At 27.7% G+C, this 19976-nt stretch overlaps 2 protein-coding genes across 3 annotated transcripts in view; both read right to left on the reverse strand.

The window, feature by feature from the left end:
• The window catches only part of LOC113551432 (transient-receptor-potential-like protein), a 39702-nt gene extending 23769 nt beyond the window's left edge, over nucleotides 1-15933 (reverse strand). Inside the window, exons 1-3 of one of the 2 annotated variants that reach the window (XM_026953675.1) lie at nucleotides 15727-15933; nucleotides 3375-3612; nucleotides 2187-2329 (exon numbers count right to left, since the gene is read on the reverse strand). In XM_026953675.1, the coding sequence (XP_026809476.1) occupies nucleotides 2187-2329; nucleotides 3375-3612; nucleotides 15727-15830 (485 nt within the window). In that variant the 5' untranslated portion in view covers nucleotides 15831-15933. Of the gene's footprint in view, nucleotides 1-2186; nucleotides 2330-3374; nucleotides 3613-15107; nucleotides 15222-15726 lie in introns of those variants that run through there. The other variant, XM_026953677.1, reaches the window with a different exon arrangement.
• A 1275-nt stretch (nucleotides 15934-17208) lies between these two features.
• Nucleotides 17209-19602, reverse strand: LOC113551433 (vacuolar protein sorting-associated protein 29). The gene is made up of 4 exons (XM_026953678.1): nucleotides 19407-19602; nucleotides 19095-19289; nucleotides 18794-19029; nucleotides 17209-17566 (listed from the first exon to the last, which is right to left on the reverse strand). Exons 1-4 carry the CDS (start codon nucleotides 19407-19409, stop codon nucleotides 17449-17451), a joined length of 552 nt encoding a protein of 183 aa, XP_026809479.1. The 5' UTR covers nucleotides 19410-19602; the 3' UTR covers nucleotides 17209-17448.
• Between the last annotated feature and the right edge of the window lie 374 nt (nucleotides 19603-19976).

Consider the following 19976-nt stretch of genomic DNA (forward strand, 5'->3'; position numbering starts at 1 on the left):
ATATATATTAATTTAGAGTCGGAAAATGCAAATTGAAAAATCGTTATTTAGATTCAAATAATATTGAACATATTTTTTTAGATATGAAAGTATGATTTAAGATATTCAAAAAATAAAAAAGTCATCTTATTCCGAGCTCTACTTGTGACGTACATGAAAACGATAACATCATGCTTATATGGTGTGTATATTAAAGTTATAGGCCTTTAAATTGGTGATTTAGCATGTATAATAATATAATAACAATTTAAACGTAATAAATATAAGAAATGAACTGTTAGATAAAATAGGAAAAAAATTGATAAATATTATATAACTCGTATTTTGACGAACGGGTTGTGGGTAATAGGTACTTATAATTAATATACATTTCAAGGAAGAAACCTATGGCATTGGGCGTGAGCCGTTGTTTGGTTTATTATTAATATAAATAATTAATGTGCTATTTCGAACTAAGGCTTATTAATTCGATACTATAATATTATTTTATTCATATTTAAATATCGGTGAAATTCGGTATGGGCATAAACAATAAAATATACATTATTTATTTATTTACGTAAATAAGAAATATTTCTTTCAGCATACTAGGAAATATTTGCACGAAAAATAATTAATACATATTATAATTAAAAATCCAACGTATAGACAAATGTTTATACAATTTGTACGGGCTAATTACTACATAATTATATAATAATATAACCAAACGAATTAAAAGATAATTTAATTCCGATTTTTAAGAAACTATTATATTAAGTTTAATAATATGTCGATTGATTATAAACACCAATTCAATTTTAACTCATTCACTTATCGTATAATTACTTTACGTAAGTAGTATTTAAAAGGTTAAAAATTCAAATGGCAGGTAACTTTAAAATCATTAGCTCGGAGTAATTTGACCTTTAAGTCGTATAACTGTGGTACTCATTTTATAACTATATACAACAACGCATGCATTATTGAATGTGATGACTATATCATACTTGAAACTAAAGAAAATCATATTTTTTAAATGTTATGGAATATATATACTATGCATATATCTATATTTTATTAAGTGTAACTGTTATAGCGTAATGAATTGGTCGATGGCATGAATAGTGTCAAAGTTTCTATAAATAACGCAGTTATAGTCTTATATAGGTATATTTAAAAATTGTTTAAATAATTAGCAAAATAACGTGTACATAATTTTTTGATGGCAATTTCTTCACTATTACATAGTGTTCATGACTATTGAGCTCATATGATTGATACTTGAATGATGGAGTTTTTTTATAATTCAAGTTTTGTCACCCACTAAAGTTAAGATCCTCGAATCTTATCCATAATACATTTTATATATAATGTAGCCTTATTCTCGTAATATTACTTAGTCAATTTTTAATGAGCCACTCTGTATGCGTATAATATTATAACTGTCTATAGTTCTATACGTTTAAACAGTTATGATAGTTACTGACGACGCCGAGATTATACTCGTAGTATTTATGACGTAATTGTACAATACATGTAGTAAACGTATAGTAAGCATGGGATGTAGTTCAAACAATTTAAAGACGCGGATAATTGAAGATAAGAGAATTTATCTAGAAAAAAATTGTTTGATAGTATATTATAATACTATATTAATAAGGCAACGCAAGAAAAAAGGGAGAAAGAATAATAATATATCGGACAGTGTTGTTGGACTAAGCACGCGAATTTTTAGAAAACATGATTTAATATAAAATAAAATAACGTTTAAAAGAGAAGCCACACCCGTATACCGTCTCCGTCTCTCAAACGGATAACGAGTACAATTTTCGTTTAGCTGTTTTAATTTTATATTGTTAGCTAAATATTATTAGTTAATCGACATAATATATTATTATCAACCTCAAAGCTAAGAACATTATTTATATTTTCTCATTAACTTTTTACGGTATTTTAATTTTTAAAAAAGATTTTAAATTTTAATACTTTAACTAGGTACATAACTTCTTTAAAAATAAATTTCGTAAAACCCAACAAGACAACACAGATAATTTACTCTGGTATATACAAACAACAAAATCGGAACTACTGAACTTAAACGCTAATATTTGCCATGTTATTGTATTATATTTTAAGACGGAGACAATCTAATATGTGAGCGTGGTGTCCTCTTAAGACAACCGTAATAAATAATATAGGTTTACTTGATCGTATGTGGCATCGGAAGTGTTGCTCCTCGGTCCAGCAACATTTTAATGATTTCATAGTTATTCTTGTGTGCGGCCAAAATGAGCGGTGTTATGTCAGGAGTGAAATAAGCGGTGTTCCAGTCGACTTTTTCCCAACTCTATTAAAATATTATTATGATTAGTTAACTAGCTGAGTGTGATTATTAAAACAATTTATGATCCGATATATTATGTATAATGTGTATCGACGAATATCTACAAGAAATATTAAAATGCATAACCGACATACATTTGGTAAAAGCAATATTGGTTACACTTTATTATCGGACATTGGTACAAGTTCAACTATATATTATAAAATATATAATACTATACTGGTCTAACTTGTCAGTGGATCAAACTCGTGGTAATGAGAAGAAACTCTAAAGAGTTGTTGTAGGGGTGGATGCTTTTGAGTTATCAAGAGTGTGGGCGTTAGTGTGGTATATTGTGTATATCAGGGACGTATACAAAACAATTTCGAGGGGTGAGGGGGATACAAAATATATCAATACAAATTGTGCCGCAACATAATAAAACAATTTTTGCCTCGTTACTCGAAATTATTTCGGGGGGTGAACAAAAACGACTGCTAAATATCAAGTATTTATTATTGCAATGATTTCATGTTTTTAATGTTTTTTTCCTAAGTTCTATGTAGGTCTGATTGTGCCAATAAATAATTTAGCATTTGAGAAGAATCGTAATAATAGAAGTATAAATTATGCATCGTTTATAAATAATAAATACATACTATAATTAGTGTTAATATAAATAACTGCAATGTTATTATTTTATTAATATAAATGAACGCATTAATAGTGACAAGATTAAATATTTAAATATATAACAAATAAGATAAAATATTAACCACCATATAGATAATAATATGTTTGGTATATGAACATCTACAGTTTGTGCATAATGTGCATAGTGTAATCAAAATATTATTTAAGGTATTTCGTAATAATTATGTAGATATGTATGATTTATATAATTTTAAAGCGATTGAAAAATATTATTTCAAATAAATGGTTATATTTCCAAGCAGATAATAATAATTTTGACCTTAATCGATTTTTAATTTCTTAACAGATTAAAATAAATGACAACTGTTATATATTAATTATATTGAATACAATTAGATGTCCTGCAATCACTCACGTATGGTTCGCCTTCCTTGTGCACCAGCTCTTCGTACTGGAGAAGAAGCTCCACAGCCTCGACGAACTCTGCGTTAATGGCATGCAACAGATTGTCCTTGGGTCCCACACCCATTACCACCAGCATTTCGAGCATTTCCAAATTTTCACCTTCGATCGCTAGGTTGATGGCACCTCGACCAAAAGAGTCAACACAGTTGATGTCTATGTGCCCTGATCGAAAGGCTCGTTGAATCATCCTATACACAAAAAAAAAAACAATTTTCTGTGAAATTAATACTGATTAGAAACCGATTTCGCTACGATCATCCTCATCTATAATATTTAAATTTTTATGACAAAATTAATACCGTTAAGTAAATTGTACTTTTGTTTTATGATCTATTATTATGTATTTCGAGGGTAGTTACAAATGATCAAGGACGATCCTTATAACAAAAACCTATAACGTATCATTAAGTTTATCTATATATTTTAATATTCCGCTCAATAAATCGACACCTAACCAATTTTAAAAAACAAGAATGAACAAAATTATTTTCCTACAAACTATGTTTGTATTAAAAATAATTCACCAAGTATGCTCTTTCCTACTTTTTCCTTTATTAATTAATGAAAATTCTTTAAAAAATCTTCATACTTAAATAATATATTTTTAAATTTTTGATGTAGGTATTTTAACATTTTCACATTTAAAAATAAATAAATATTTAACCCCATTACGTTTAAGTATAGTAAATATCATATTTCTTTATTGTTATATTTTTTAACAATTTTGTTTGTATGATTGCTATAAAATAGTATCTTTGTGCATAAACCATAAACGTGTCTAATCTGCGTCGTATAAAATAAATATGTTATAAAACATCCTTCTAATAAATAAATTCTAAGCCAAGACTTAATAGTGATAGGTGTCGACGCTCGACGAGCCTCAACTTATAGCAAAAAGGAAATTGAGCGCAATACTGGATTGTATACCATACTGTTAAGCTTAAGTTTCAACCTGTCTGTAATGTTTCACTGTGACATGATGCAACATTACGCCATACTACTGTTATGTCATGCAAGTGTGATAAATATAGTTGATAAAAAATATAATAAGCTCGTGTGAGTGAACAAGTGAGGGTAGAACTGTACTCAAGACAGAAAAAAGTAATGTTCGGATTGCACTCATACCAATCATTATATAGCATCTATTTAATAATTATAATATCAGTCAACGGCCATGAAAATAATTATTCTTTTTAATATATAAAGTTTATTGTTTTTATTCAAATAGTTACACACTGACATAAAGCTAAAATTATACTATGTAATATAAAAATATTTAATTTTTTTAAAGTAAATAACTATAATATGAAAACGAGATATTTTCCAAGATGAATAAATAGTTACAAATTTAAATATTACACAAATTTATAATATAAAAATACGTATTTATATTTATTTCTATATTTTTTAATAACGCCATTGTGATACTAAGCTAATCGAAACACATGTAATTTTAATATAAAATAAAGTTCTATAGAGTTATCGGATTGAGCGTAGTTCGAACATTTTGATTTAATGATTGGGTCGGACATGTCTCAATGACGATAACAATATTCCAACAAACCAAACCAGTGGTTTATACAAATTACATAATATGTTTGAAGAAGTATCTAAATAAAACAATTATAACATAAATACTCAAAAATAATTATACTTAATGATATTTTTATTGGTTCCGTAGTAAATTAATTGATTTATCCCAGCTGCTGGTAATTGGAATATACAGTGTACCTAATTTAAATTATTGGAAACTTTAGACCACGAACGAATTGTGTTTTAAATAAATTACGAATAATAGTATTATAAATTGCATGTCAGTGTTAAAGTTCATCGTATATAATAATATGTAAACCTAATTAGTTGAAAAAAAAACACTAACGATTGAAAAATTACAAAGATTATGAGAAAAATAAATAGTTTGAATAATTGGATAATTTAGTATAGTATTATGTGCGTTAAATTGAATACTACAAAAGATATTATTCAAATATTTCTTTTTAGTTGGCATTGTTTGTATCATAATATGTATTATCATTTTCTACCATTCAAATAATAAATCTTAATTATTTTTCATTCAATTATTATTTGTATTATTAAAAATTAAAAACAAACCTAACTACATTATTAACTTAAAAACACTGCATTAAATGTAAATTTAGGAAATTAATAATTAAAACATCAAAAAGAAAAATACATATTTTTATTACTCATTATTAAGGCTTTAACAAAAGATTTGATGGTTACTAGTCTACTATAAAATTAAAATATTAAATACAACTTATACAATTATATATATAATTGAAACTAAAATATTAACAGTATTTACTATTATTTACAATTTTTAGTTTAAGCTTATTATATTAAGGATATATGTAAAAATTTCTTCTGTTTTCTTTACAAAAACAAATGATAGGTATGGCTTAGAATATTTATTCATAATATGTAATTCATTAAAAATTTAGTAAAATAATAGTTAGCAGAGTATAGATAGGAAGTATTTTTGTGTAAAAATGTATAATTTATTGTGTTCAAAATTTTACTTTGGATGCAAATTAATTTTTTTTCTACATTAAAGACATTGTCTTTGCTTGTCTTCATATTATATACTATATAGTTTAAACCAAAATTTATACTACAAAAATAAATAATAAAATGATATAAATATTTAGTAGTCTAAAGTATGAAATTAGAATAATATATATCAATATAATATTATGATTGAATTATTAAACTGGAAAAATATTGTGTTAAAATAATTCATAATTATCATAGGTTGGTAACTAATCAATTTTTTATTTCCCTAAAATATAGTTTTTAGAGTAGTAAAATAAATCTCTTTGTACTATAAATACACAAATGAAATATAAACGTACACAATATTCACTCGGTAGTTGATAAATAAACAAACCCTATTATATTTTATGCATTTAATATTTTGATATCGTTGATTTATTTTAATTTCAGAATTTATAATAAATTGCAAGCTAAACTGGTTTCGGTGTGACCATAATCTCAAGATCAAAGTTATCCGATATGCAAGATTTCAAAAGTCGTACACATAGTCACGTGAACAATATACTTTACTTTCATTTAATTTCAAGTCAATAAGAATAAAGGTCTTTTAACGAGTTTCTTTCAAGTTTGTTTTTCTTAATAAAACTAGACTCGTGATTTAAATATCAAATACAATATTTTAATATTAGAACATACTAATGACTAGGTAGGAGTATCTAGCACGAACGTAAAAACAATTGTTTTAATATAGATATGGCTGATTTAGTTTGTAAATAATTACAAAATATAATAATCATTATTAAAAACAATAAAACGCGAAACGTGTTTACAATCAATTATTACGCTCAATAGCCAATTTAACGCGAAATGTGCATCATGTGCACTACCAGTGCATTGTAAGCGTGTTTTAGTACATGCCATTGGTTAAAATTGTATAGTATAAAACATTATTATAATTTATAATGTTGTGCATCGAGTCGATATTCGAGCAATCGTTGCTTGAAAATAACATTATTTAGATGAATTGTTTATACAAGAACCGCTATTAAAAGCATATCAACGCCATTGTTGGTCACACGATTGTCAATTATTCGATTCCGTGATGCGCACATTAGGTATTAAAAAAAAAATATTATAATATGTTGTTAAATTATTGACAGGAATCTAAATTATCAACATTCTTGTTTTATATAACATCAGACGTTCTGTCGTAAGTTTTATGTACGTCAATTTAATATGTATAATGTTTAGATCAGTGTATTGACTTTACGATTCAAACGTTCATTCGTATAGGTACTACACCTATCCCAATATATTTTACTTTTTTTTGTCTTTAATAACGCAGGTATCTAATGAATTAATTTAATTGTACGTATATCGGTTAGGTTACCTATATCATTTTAAGATATACTCACATTCAGTATATGTCTATATTACACCAAATGAAAACGTGCGCACCGGACTAAAATCCGTATTGCGTAATCGACGCGTAACTACAGGTGCACGTTTTCGTCGGCGGTTATTGCGTATACTCGTTGACTATAATATACGTAATATAATATACTATTATTATATTATACACGATATACCTAATACAAGTACAGATAATTGTTCAACAGATAGTCGATGTATGGCATGTGTTTGGGGATGGTAATATTATAATATATACTGTTATCTGATATATGAACTGTGACGTCAACATAATATAATTATATGTTGTAATATAATCAGTCATATTATATCTTGGAGACTTGGACAATTGGCGCCGCCCGGAGGACAGGGATGATAAAAATCCTTATAAATAATATACAATGTATTATCTTTCCTATAAACATTCTTCATTTAATATACATATTATTCATACATAATTTTAAATCGTTATAATATACACTCATCGGAAACGAAAATAGTATATAATACTATCCTTTACAAATATGCATACAATCAGAATTTAAAAACTCTTACTTTCGATTATTTAATATTAAAAATGATATCACAATAATAATACGGGTATTACAAATTGTAAAAACGTATTTTATATTATATTTTAATTTGAATCAAAAATCTTAGTTGATTTAATGCACAAATGTATACTCTAATTGTATAAAAAAAAATACAGAACAAATTATTTATAAATTTAAATTACCCAAACGTCTTTGTAAAATGTTTAATTATTTTTTTTTTGGACTCAGTTATTGTGTACGATGATTTATCAAACACGATCACTCACATTTTTCATTTAATAGTAAATGTATTCCGTTCAAATTCTATTCTTTGAAATTTTCAAAAATACTTAAAGACCACATTCTCAAATTTTTAAGATTTTTCAAACTACTTTTATGGAGTGTTCTATGGAAATACAAACTTTTGTTTTTAATGGCGACCCCGGGACCTTCTTATTTTCTATATTGAGTTATTTAGCAAATAATTTTTCTGAAAATTTTGACATATCAAAATCAAAATTCGTACCAGTAGTTTATGAGTTATTTAACTTTGTGTACTAAAAATAATTAGCTTTGAAGATATGGGGGCTAATTGGATATAATAATTATTAGGTATTCATTATTTTAATTTTGATAATTATATTTAAAATATTACTATATAATATTTTCACGTTTAATATTTATACATGTCATTAAAATTATGTGTAGATAAATATTAGTATAATTTATTAATGTGTTGCCGCTTTTAAACAATAATTTACAATCCACATAATGATTTGTTTTGTAATTTACATTGAAAATAGTTATATAATACTGTAATTATTTTGTGATCCATATCTGGTCTTCATATTTTACAAAGAACAACACAAAAGACAGGTTGCCGTCTTATGTTTATTCACCAAATATAGGAATAAGTGCAAAAGTACGTTAAAATAATTATTAAATGTTATTATAAAATTATACGCATGATTGAAATACGGTTCGTAAACTATTTGTTATTCATTTAGTCGACATTTGTTGAAGTGTTTAGATATTAAACCCGTTGCTGATAGGTTATCATTTTTATTAAATTATAAACTATATTTTAAAACTTGATTGTCAATAATTATAATAATAGATATTCTATATGTTGTGCAACTTGTTTTTTTGTAGATTATTCAGCGTAATACATTTCACTATTTGTTTTAGTTTCCATTTCATTATTCAATATATTTTGTTAATTGTACAGTTTTAAATTGTATAGGATTTCCAGAATTAAACAAGTTTATATATATATATATATATATATATATTATTTTTTCTTTGCTCAAATACAATAACTTTATTTTTAGTGAAATATTATTAGTTTTATTCGTTAGCTTCTAGATTTTAATGACGTTGATGAGTGAAATCGTACATATTAACTAAAAAGCAACTATACTAAAATTAAACTAAAGAGATTATAATTTTTTTAATAGAAACAAAATTTATCTAGACATATTTAATTATTACATATCTCTTTTGACTTAAGCTTTATACAAATATAATCATTTATAACATGATAGGTACTATACCTACTTACTATTAACTACTCTTTAACTACACTAGGTATACCAATTATCAGCTATAATCATTACTGGGTTATAAATAAAATATGTAGTAAAATTATATCTCTTAATAATTGTATCGCTAACTTATGATAGTACACCGCCTTAATTGGAGAATTGTTTATTCTCTAATACCTTTGAACTTAATTTAAAAAATAAATTTTCTATAACAAATTCCCGTATATAGCACATATACAACTGAAGCAGACGCATTAACAATGTTTTAGCTATGATAATAAATAATTGTTAATTATTCCAATTCATTCTATAAACACACGATTTATAACTTTATCATAATACGTATCATATTTGATGGCTTCGTTATTAATGCCGCCGCAGGTGCTATGATTATACCTTTTGCATAATCGATGTCCATCCAATTCTTTACGGTTGAATCCATACCTCAATTAATTATTTTATCAATCTTACAAGTAATTATATTTGTTTTTGTATAAATTACAGTGATATTGGGAACCAATAACACGTGATTTCGTTTTCGTTTATACAATAACAGTAGCAGTTTTACGTCTATAAAATATAATATAGTGATAAAATATATCATTTACCAATGGTTTTTGAATTGTTTAAGTGATATTAACTACACCAAGTCCCCCTGAAAAAGATCCGGTTGAATTTGGAGTACAGGGGCACATTGAAATTAACTTGTAATTTTTAAAATTTTGCTATACTTATTTCAATTTTCAAGATAATCAATAGTTATCCAACAGATTTAAGTATTAAAATGACAATATATATATATATATCCTCCACTTAGTATTGGAGGATTTGTATATAAATATCATTACTTACTATTATTTATTATTGTTTGACCATTAAATGTTGTACTATTTTGATCATAGATTATAGTAAAGGTTTTTTAATAAATAAATGATTTGACAGAAATATAATATAGATGAAATATTGGATGTAATACTTATTATACTCGAACAAGTTTTATAAATAATAAATATTAATACATCAATATAATATTATAAATTACTAAAATTTGCATATTACCTTAACCCCATAACTAATTATCGTGGACCTATATTATCCTTAGTACATAAAGTTAAAAACTCAAAAACTTTTGACACATTAAAATTTTTATAAAAATTATCTGCTAAAGATCGAAATTTGAATAAATTCATTATTAAATGAAAATGGAAATGATCATGCTCGGTAAATCACCGTGTGTAATAAGTAATAACTTAGCTCAGTGAAATAATTAAACATATAACAACAAAGATTAGATGAATTTAAATTGAAAAATAATGTGTACAGTTTAATAAATTTCTTTTATAAAATTAGAACATTCGTTAGTGTAATAAATCAATAAACATATTTGATTTAATTTCACTGTAATGAAGGCTGATGAAATATTTTTTAATATTAAATAATCAAATGTAAGAACTTTTAAATTCTACCTATATGCATATTTTTAAAGGATTTTTAATCGTGTTACACGATTTTCAACTCAACGGGTGTATATAATAATATTTTAAAGCCGTAATAACAACTTAAACGAAAAAAATGATTGATCATATCATAACGATGTTTGGATGAGTTTAATTTGAAAAAAAAACAAGAATTTCTATCCCGAATCTAAATTCACTTTTACAGCTAAAGACATTATGTTTGCCTGACTGTAGACGTAATAATATGTGCAATTACCGCTTGTATAAGTAGTTATAATTAATAACCGTTTATACATTGAATTTCATTGGTGTGTATAGAATTTACAAATCTAAAGTAAATATGTAAGGTGTATAACGTTAGAAAAGCTATCCAAAACACGGTTTGTTTTTATTTTTTTAATAATTAAATTTAGTATTACCTAATTTGGTGTATCCAGGGTCGCACACGATTAAACAAATAATTCCATAATTAATAATAATTGTAATACGTCCATTTTAATAGTTATTTAATATTATTAATACTGAATTTTCGGTTACTTGAAATACTCATACGGGTAAGTATCATCAAGTACTCATCGCATGAACTGAAACTCCATTATGCTCATCTTGCAATGCACAAATGATGGTATTACTCTAACACATTGTCATTTGTCGTACATCGCCTACATTTTATTTAGACTAGTAATCATGATTTTCAAATAATGAGAAATCTATATGAAAATATTGGGCCATTTTCAAATGTTAAATAGCAATTATTGACATTAAAATGCCTTATGTCTGGGATAAAAAAAAAAAAAAATTGAGTAGGTAACGAAAAAATAGAACGTTTTTGGAACGTAGCAACGAATTATTTAGCAAGGTGAAAACTAACGGAGTGATATGTTCCCAAATATACATTCGGACATTCCCATGTTAAATAATATGTAATACAAACACACAATTATATTTCGTACTTTTCCTATAATAAACCATTACTTTACAATATTATTTATTGTCTGTTGATATAATAAATAAACCTCAAGATTAGGACATAAAATCAGTAATATGTTTTATGTTCTGTCATAATAGACATATTAATGATCTAATAATTTTTCCAAAAATATTTTTTTTTTTTATATATAATTGAAATATTTCAATTAATCTACCTATTTAATATTAATAGCTGTATTTATATTTTTAGACTATCTGGTACTAATATTAATTGTTTAAATACCTGCAGCTAGTTCTAGAATTGTACAAATTGTGTATTCACGTGCTACTATCTAGTAGACAAATTTATTTTAAACCATTGAATAAATTTTGTTTTTTAAATACTATAATGTTTTCTAACGTTTTAACATGATTATTTTATCAGTTAAACCGTTGCCAATTATGTGTGCCATAGTACACAAGTGTGGTATAATATTGTGATGGTACGGCAGTCCGTAGACATATTGTCGATGACTGCAATCTGTTTCTATATAGTGCGCATTTGTTACATATTATAAAATGTTATTAATTATTATTATTGTATATATAACTAAACGTAATTTATAGTGCGTGCACGTAACCTTGACTCGTTAGACACTAACAAGTAGTTTTAATTTATCCCACAATATTGGGATCGGATATCACTGGCCGCGGTCATTAGGTACGACCAAAGGCATAATCCAATTAATTAAACAACCGACGGAGTCGACGGACGCACACGTCACTGATCCTGAACACAACATAGGAATATGTACATGCCTATCTGTGTGAGTGGGCGTGTTATTAAATATAATAATAATGTGTAATTCATATGCTAATATAGTAATATGTATATAGGAACGAAGGAACGTTAAGTCGAATCGTACAGCTTCCAAACTTTAAACATGAATTATATAGGCGAACGGGGTTTTCTACGACCGATTATATTTACAGTGGTTAAGTGGTGTTAAATAAATTATAATTTATTGCTGCGAGTACCTATATCTCACCGACAGAATGTATAATATACTTGATATGTACCTATTCACGACCTCGAGCATAATTTGCAAGAAGTCGAACGTATGATAAATAATATAATATAGTTTATCGAAATGTAAACAATTGTTTTGTTTTCTCACTGCGGTTTCCAATATCACTATTGGATATTATATAACATATGTATTTACTTGTACAGTCGTAGATATATTTTAAAATAGTTATGTCTATAACTCATGCTCTAATTAATATATATATATATAACCGATTACGAATAACGGCTGTCGGCTGATGATTTTTAATGTTTTCAAAACGTTTACGCGTCCCGGCTTTTATATTTAAATGATATGATATTAATATTTATAATATTGTGTAAGTGTAGTGTAATATAGGTAGGTACTATTTTAAAATTATAATATTTCATACCAATTTATTATAAATTTTAATAACATGTTTTGATCGCGACGATTCGTATTCATATAAATTCGTTGGACACACACACACACTAATCTTCGCAATTCAAAGTTATAAATCTATAAAAAATTTAGCCATACAATGTAGACTTAAATAAATGCCACATTGACATCATAAATAATTCAATAAAACCCAATAGGTATAAACTACTTACATATCATTATCGTATCGGAAATAATTTGATTTTATGATAATTTACCTTATGTATGCGTATTAAAGATGTAAATTCGTAAACATAATAACTGTAGGTGCCGATAAAATAACGTCTATAGACAATTGTATAATATAGCGCTCAATATATTATCATTGTTTGGCCTCGTCGATAATTTAAAACGAGTGAATGTACAAATCAAATATATAATATACAATATCATATATACATTAATGAATAGGAAGTACATCCATAAAAGTATATCAACACAGAAAACAGAACATTTAAACTTAGACAGTTAAACTATAAAGAAACATCAACACCATGCTTGCATGAGTTGCGTGCGCTATAGCAAAAAATCTTGCCTAAATGGATACTTATTTATTGAGTATAGTTGTGTGTTATCCTATCTTAAAAAATCGCAAATATCGTGTATCATGTTTTTTAAAACCATAAATTAATATAGGTCACAAAAATATATTTATCTTAGCTAAAATATTGTTGAATTACACCACACCGTCGAATAATTGTACGGAAATTGGCAAAAACAATGAAGAAAAAACACTCTTGAATTTGTAGCCTGTAGGTAATACTATACTCCTGTCTTTCAGAATTTCTATGGAGGAAAAAAAACACAAAATAAGGCAACTGTCTATTCGAAAAAATATTAAAAAGCTTTTTAAGGTTTTTTTTATTGATTTTTATTCTTTATGACATCGGCATCATAGTATAAAATACCTTTACAAAATGTTTACAGTATAGGTTTACTGCTTAGCTTAAATTATGTTCTATAGTTCAGTTTTCACCATCAAATTAACACTATTCTCTACCTACTAGGTACCTACTTATTTGTTAATATTATATTGTTATGACATATATTGATTTTAAATTTAGGTATATCATTTACAATGAAACATTAAAACGTCATTATGCTATTCCAATATTGTTTGATTTTGGTTTTTTAATATATTGGCGGATATTAAAATACGCGTTAAATTGTGAATATGCTGTATATTTTCGCCTTATTCCGAAACTCTTTGCAAGAATAAAGTATGATATACTAAAAGTACAATACCATTTGTGATTTTAGCCACCTATAACTACCTAAGCAATCATAAATACATGTAAATTTCATCGCATCCCAATTTCAGCGTGTAATATATCATACACGAGTACTTAATTATAAAATTAAATATGCTAGGTCATTCTAATAATCTATACACGCGATATAAACACGTCCTTCGTCATACGTTACCCCGCGTTCGCTTACCAGATCCAATTTTGTGTTAGGTATTAACTTTAATACGTATTTTAACAAATGTATATACCTGTTAAGTATAAACTCAAAGGTAAGAATTTAATATCTGTGTTTAAATCATTGTTTTTCATAGGTGACTCGCTTAAAAAATTGTCGTTCAAACACAGATAATGTTCTTACTTTTAAGTTTCATAATATTAGATAAAATCACATTAATATTTTAATTTAAAGCTATAATCTATATAAGGCTATCGCTAAACAAAATATTGGTTTTTCTATACGCAAATGTGCAATTATGCTTTACGATTTGTATATACTTTCGAAAACATGGATAAGTTGGGTCCAGTGGGCGTGTGTCGGCCCCTTAACAAAACATTGTGTCATTATACTTTACTTACGTAATTTCTCCGCGATAAAACGCTGCGTTCGATCCTCGTTCGTGGGTATTATTGTCATATGGACCATATGGTACCTAAGCCGTACGTAAAAATAACGATTTTATCGCGTTACATTGTGTTTTTGTAAATCTCATCATCCAGATAATGATTAATAATTATAACGATTTTCGCGTCTGTCATCGGAACGCCCACGGATAGATCCACTTGGTCACATAACTATCTGAGGGGAGGATTAGTAAGACGGAAGCACGGGACTCAGCGGGCCCCCGTTTGTCTTGAGTTTATCCTCCATGGCTTTATCAGCGAGGCTTTCTATTCGTTTACAATCTTAAGGAACAAATAGATTGTTTGCCGGCTGTTTTTTAAATCCGCCACAAGAGATGCTAAATTATTTTTCTCTTATTGCCTTTGAGGATATTTCGCCTGAAAAATCTACCTACGATATTGTCAAGAATTGTATACAGATGGCATAGAGATTACGGTCCCCGCGATCAAATATTATCAATTAGAGTTTTTATACGGGGTTTAGGGAAAGAGAGAGAGCATTATATATCTTATACCGTCGACGAGAAGTCCTTTCGAGTCTTATTTTAACGGTTTCGGACACGTGAAAACTCACCTCTGCACGTTGGCCACGTCTCCCCGCTGTACCGCCAACAAATACTTCTTTTCTTCCAGCGAAAGGGATTTCGCCGACTTCCGGTCTTTACCCATCCGGTTCATGTTGGTGCTGCTGCTGTTGTGTTATAACGACGATGACACGATCACTATATAAATTTTACGAAAACCACAATTGCCCGCGCTTCCTAAATACTCAGACATCCTCCCCGGCCGCGGAAAACCAGGGGACAACGATGTGCGATAAACGGAATCACCTCTGTCGGGAGGATTGACGAGGGCGATCGATGGCAAGACGAGAAAAGCCCGAGTCGATCGAATTGCGACGACGGAACTGTTCAAGCAATTACAATGAACCGACGTACGCAGTAGTCATTTTACACTATCGCGTTGCATTCGAGTCCTATATACCGGCAGAAAACCTGTTGCACCGTGGTCGCCGCTGCACTCTGACTCACGATCGCGCCAGAGCTGTTGGATTGCGGTAGGCCTTGGACGCGAACGGCTATAATATTGTCTCACCGCCAAAATTCAATAACACAAAAATGTATATTATATACCTGTACTTACGTTATATTAAATGCTTGAATAAAAATAAAAACTATCCGGTTAGACCGGGTTTTCGAAGGTGATCTCGGACGGGCGTTTGCGCGACGTCACGATCTTCCGTCGCGCGGAATATAATATTGTTGTCGCGGGCAACAATTCGATTTCTACGATGGACTTTCGTTTTCAACGCCGTTCGACGACAACATAATATTATTATAATACAGGTAACGTGTGACATAAATAGTGTACCGTCGTCGTGACTTTAGTATCGTATTGTGTTCGTCAATGATTATAATACCTAATTTTATTATTTTGGGGTACGTGGGGTTAAGCGTATTTATGTACAGAAGCAACTTGCCACGCCTTGATTATAGAGGTAGAAAGACCACGTGCACCGAATACTCCACGTCTCCACCAGTTACATCAACGAACGACCACTGATCGAATTTATGTAAATCAGCGCTTCGAACGGACGATGACAAACATTTTTTTTGTTTGAAGAGCCACAAAATATTTACTTTATTTTGCCTCCGAGTCGGTAATAAAAATTAACGAAATTTACATAGAAATGTATGAAATACCGTATTGTTTACATATTTTGTTTTAACATAGGTAAAAATTTTGTCTTGGGCGTCATAAGTACTCACTCGATCTATTTTCGATATAATTATAATTCAACAAAAACGTGTTTAATAGGTGTTATTGTAAAATGTAAAACTAACAAATCAATAAAATGTGGCAGTCAATTCCAACTTGTTCTGTTCTAAAAACCGGTTATTAACTTAAAAAAATATGATTTTAAAGGACAAGGTGAAATACAACTGTAACCCTGAGGTATGAAGTTTAAAGTCGATTCTTAGATAATAATCAGAAAACATATCTTTTATACTCGTAGATTCAATTTATGTTTTTAATATTTACACACAATTTTACAAACTAAAATAGTGTAATCGTGGAAATATAATATAATTGTATAATGAGAAGATGTTTATAGTATAATTATATATTTATATTATATAAGTTTTAGTTAAAGCTATATTATAATATAGTTTATAAAAATTGCAATAAATAAATAAGTGTACAAACAAAAGTAATAATATGGATGATAACAATTTGTAGCCATTATAAAAATAATATATTATATGTGAAAATTATTGGTACAAAATATCACAGTTTATTTTTTTGTGTACTGAATTTTTTCAATCTTTACTTCATCATCAACCAACCTGTAAACATATGATACCACTGTTGAGCTTTGGATATCCATCACCACAAAGGAGGGAATAATGTCACTAAAAAAAATAAAAATTACATTATGAATAGTTTAAAATATTTTTATTTATTTAATGTAATAAATAATTATTGTATACCATAGCTAACATTGAGCAAAAGTTTTTAGTGAAGTATAATATTGATAGTAAAAAGAGACCTTCACTATTCAGTAAAAAGCCATCCAGAAATAAAAAAACAGCTAATTAGTATAATATAAAAATAATAATAATAATAATAATAATATTTTTATTATTTATGTTTAAAAACTTCAAAAACTCGGGCCATAAGCTGTGGGATTAGTATGTTTATTATTATAAGATATAGTACAGTAGGTTTTTGAAACACGTATTTTCACATGATGAACATGACTTTACTCCTAAAAATCCTGGTTAGGTATGGTCGCCCATGATCCATCCAAGAGTAAGCAAAGCTGGGCAGTGCTTGATCGCAGCACTATAATATGACTGCAATCAAACACTGCGCCTCACCATACCTTAAAGGTAGTTTTTATATTATATAAATTAATAAAACACTATAATTATAAGAATTTGTGAAGCTGTCATAAGTATTGTTCGAAAATATTTTAAACCAATCTAATACTATAATATTTTATATATTAAAAATATTGAACCCTTAATTAACCTATCTCAAAAATGGTATCATTTAAAACATTATACATATATCTATAATAATTTTAATTTGTAATTGACTGTATCTATAAGATTAATTTTATCAATTGTTAGAAGCTTATACATTTCTATCTACTGCATATTTTATAATACTGGTTAGATAAATTAATATAGGATTCTATTTTTTTTATATATACAAAGAAAATATTAGTTTAGTTAATAGAGAGTGCTAGGATAACTGTTAAAAATATTAACGCTTTAAAATTATTATAATAAATTATAAAAAATAATAATTAATTTTTAAAAATAAAAAATATATTTATTATTCAGAATTAATAATTTTAAGCAAAATTGTAATTAACTACAATTTAATGTATTTTAATTTTATATATAAAATAAATAAATAAATTTTTTTTTTTGCAATTTATTATTATTGGGAACTAATAATATCATAAAATACCTAGATTTTTAAAGTACTATATTATATTATGAGTAGAAATTATCCAATAATACTTTATTTGATATAAAAACATCATGCTCATTAAGACATATATAATAATTAAATATCAATTTTTATTTATTACAGAAAACTAATATGTTTAAGTTAAAAGATCTTACGGGTTTAGTGGATTAAAAGCTCCAGTAGCTGATCCTGGGTTTAAGAAAAATTTATTTCCAAGTTCGAACGCATCAAACTTATGAGTGTGACCGAACACCAGTACGTCTACATCTAGCTGTCTCTGTAGTAATGCAAGGGATTCTGGATCACCCCACGGTATCACTTGATGACCATGGCATAAGCCCACTTTAAACTGTCCAACATTGACTACCTTTTGGTCTGGATAATTGAGATTCTAAGAATATTAAATTGAATAAAATATATTAGAATGTCAATGCACACAGTTTTCCAATACATTACCTCATCAAAATCACCACGCACAATGTGCACATCATTGGCAATAGACTTTAAGAACTCGTACATTTCTTTCGTGCACAGGTTGCCCGTACACAATACGTGTTGTATTTTACCCGGAGTTAACAGTTTCTTGAATTGGGCCGGTAGTCCGCTGCTACGGAACGGTACGTGCATATCTCCAATCACTAACACCGAACACTGAAAATAATAGAAAATTATAATTGTGCATAGTTTTACGATTTACGGGTGTTCACTATTACTATTTTACACCTCGGGAAAACGAAATAAATTCTATATTAAACTAGTAAGTCTTACCATTTTGAGCTGTTAGTACGTCGGTTGACCCACAGCACAGTATGGACAGACGGACAGACCAGACAGGGCCTATCTACAAATTAACGGAAGTCGGCTACTCAGATTGTTCTGTTTTGAAGTTGGATTAATCAAAATATCAACGAAAAACCGAATTCCTGTAAACGAAAACAATTGTCAATCACTAAACGGATTCGTGTTCGTCGTTATCACACACGCCTATCACGCTACGAGAGAAAAACTCGAACAAAGCCATGACTGGGTCGACGGTCTTTTGCTCCAGAGTGTCTTATGTACAACCGACAATCTTGTCCAATCGATCTGCACGAAACACATATTGGTCTATTATTGTATATACAACTGTATGTATATAGTTAATGTATAATAAAAAATGGATATTATATACTATTAATAATAATTTAAAATAGATAGCATGTTAGCTATGAATATCTATTATTTATCAACATAATGCATATTTCATAGTTTCGTACCTATATTTCAATGATATTGCTTATATTTATGTAGTATATTTTCCATCTGGTACAGTGGTACCTAATAAAAATAAATTAATCT

Source organism: Rhopalosiphum maidis, chromosome 2, assembly GCF_003676215.2.
Source record: "Rhopalosiphum maidis isolate BTI-1 chromosome 2, ASM367621v3, whole genome shotgun sequence".
NCBI lineage: Eukaryota > Metazoa > Arthropoda > Insecta > Hemiptera > Aphididae > Rhopalosiphum > Rhopalosiphum maidis.